This window comes from Trichechus manatus, unplaced genomic scaffold (genome assembly GCF_000243295.1).
Source record: "Trichechus manatus latirostris isolate Lorelei unplaced genomic scaffold, TriManLat1.0 scaffold00045, whole genome shotgun sequence".
Taxonomy (NCBI): domain Eukaryota; kingdom Metazoa; phylum Chordata; class Mammalia; order Sirenia; family Trichechidae; genus Trichechus; species Trichechus manatus.
This window is the reverse complement of record NW_004443981.1, coordinates 12,001,840-12,003,993: the sequence shown is the minus strand read 5'-3', so window position 1 is coordinate 12,003,993 and position 2,154 is coordinate 12,001,840. Positions and strand designations below refer to the sequence as shown.

The 2,154-nt window shown below is 62.6% G+C and overlaps 1 protein-coding gene across 3 annotated transcripts in view; it reads left to right on the top strand.

Annotated features, from left to right (window-relative positions):
- EVL (Enah/Vasp-like) overlaps positions 1-2,154 on the top strand; it is an 89,629-nt gene that overhangs the window by 84,852 nt on the left and 2,623 nt on the right. For all 3 annotated transcript variants that reach the window (XM_023731791.1, XM_012555656.2, XM_023731790.1), the window contains exons 12-13: positions 1,313-1,379; positions 1,817-1,874. In XM_023731791.1, the coding sequence (XP_023587559.1) occupies positions 1,313-1,379; positions 1,817-1,874 (125 nt within the window). The remainder of the gene's footprint in view (positions 1-1,312; positions 1,380-1,816; positions 1,875-2,154) is intronic.

The window sequence follows — 2,154 nt, the reverse complement described above, 5'->3', positions numbered from 1 at the left end:
GGCCCCGGGGGGGGCACTCTGTGTGTGTGGTGGGCCCCATGGCGGGGGGGGCACTGTGTGTGCCGTGGGCCCCGTGAGGGCCGGCACCCTGTGTGCGGTGGGCCCCATGAGGGAGCAGCACTCTGGAGAGCTTGCTGGGCTGTGGTGCGGACGGGCCGTGGGGGACCAGGAGAAGGCAGGCGCCCCTCAGCTTTCTGCCTCTCTGATATCCAGCCCTTCTACCCTGGCTGTGAGACGAGGCTGGCTCATTTCCCAGAGGGTTCCAGGGTCGATAGTAACAGTACCCCCCCACCGCCTGCAGTGGCATTGCCAGAGCTCAGGAAGCAGCTGCTGTTGTCATCAGGTGTGATTTTCAGTAGGCAGATGGGCAAACTGAGGCCCAGAGAAGGGAACAGTTCCGGTAAATTGTTGTTGATCCAGAGACTGGAGCCCACAGGAAGGCTTGAAGGACCTAGGGCTCAGTTGGACGTGGTTACTCACCAGGGCCCAAGTGACTCAGGAACCTGTCTGAGTCTGTGCGTGCATCTTTCTGGACTTCGTGCAGGATGGGGCTGGAAGCACATCTTCTTCACCCTGCTCCCTTAGTACAGGGAACACTGGCCTCCCTTACCAGAGGGTCCCTCACACCGGCAGCCCGCCATGTGTGCATCTACGTCCACCCCCATGGCCCATGTGCCTGGACTCACTTTCTGAGACCACAGGCTCCAACCACTGTCTTCGCCAAATCAGGTCCAGAAACACATGTCCTCAGCACCGTGAGAACGGTTGACAAGGGCAGGAGGCATTTTGCGAAGATTCCCAGGTGGGGACACGATATTTCAAACCAGCTCAGCTGCGCTCAGAAGCTTTTCAGAGAAGCAGAGTCTGTGGAATGGACCGCTCTGAGCCCTTGGCCGTCACTACCGGTTCTCCCATGCTGCTCTTGAGCAGGAGCAGAAGCAGAAGCACTGGGCACTCGACAGCTAGAGCTCTTCTCGCTGGGGCCTGTCTGCCTGGGTCACCAGGCCGTGCAAGCTCTCGGTCAGAACACAGTTCCTTTGGGGGACCCTGAGTGCCGATTCTTGGGCTGGGAAATATGGTCCGTCTCCATGGAGACCCTCTTGAGGTGGAGGCTGGGCATTAGAGCCCTCTGAGTGGCTAAGGAGTGGCCAGAGCTCAAAAGCGGAGCATTAGAAGGCCGACGGGAGAGTGGCCACACTCAGCCACGGAGCAGGGGCGGGCCCTGTGCCAGATTTCCTGTGACATCACTCCCCAGCAGGCTGGGCGCGCTGGCCCCACTGCCCGCTTTACCACCCCCACCCTCCCTCCCTAGGATGAAGCCGGCCGGGAGCGTGAATGACGTGGCCCTGGATGCCTTAGATTTTGACCGGATGAAGCAGGTGAGCGTGTTCTTACCCTAGAGGCTGTGAAGGTGACCGTCCCTCATCCATGTGGCCAGGCAGGCTCAAGGGGACCCACACTCAGCTGCCAAAACATCCATCAAAGAGCTGGCAGTGGAGGGGAGGGGTGCCTTCCTGCCTTTCTGGGCACACCCACCCAGCCTACCTCTGGGGCTCCCCGCTCTGGCGGCCCTCAGCCGCATCAGGGCGCCCCTGAGGTGGTGTGGCAGGACCTGCCAGGATGCCATCACCCCAGCCCCATGCCCTCTTTCCTCAGCTTGGGAGGGCAACAGAGGGGCCGCCTGGGGCCAGGGGAGGGTGAGCGCTGTGGCTCTGGAGGAGGCCCAGTGCCCCTTCCACTGGGACATGAAGCCCGTCGAGGCCTGGTTCCCTGTCATGCTGCCTGTCACCCACTCTGCGGCTCTGTTTCTCCACAGGAGATCCTGGAGGAGGTGGTCAGGGAGCTGCACAGGGTAAAGGAGGAGATCATCGAGGGTGAGTGGGCCCCCGGGTGGGTGTGCAGAGTGAAGGAGGAGGTCATGGGGGATGAGTGAGCTGCGGAGGGGAGGGGGGTGCATGGTGGGAAGGAGGAGGTCATGGAGGGTGAGTGGGCCCCGCGTGGCAGGGGGCTGGGGCCACAGGCCGGGGCCACGGGCTAGGGCCACGTGAAGGTTCTCCAGGTGGGGAGGGGTGGAATGGGACCAGGCCAGGGCCATGGAGGGTCCTCCCGAGGGGAGGCTGCCTGTCTCCCAAGGTGCAGAGCAGGGTGGAGGCC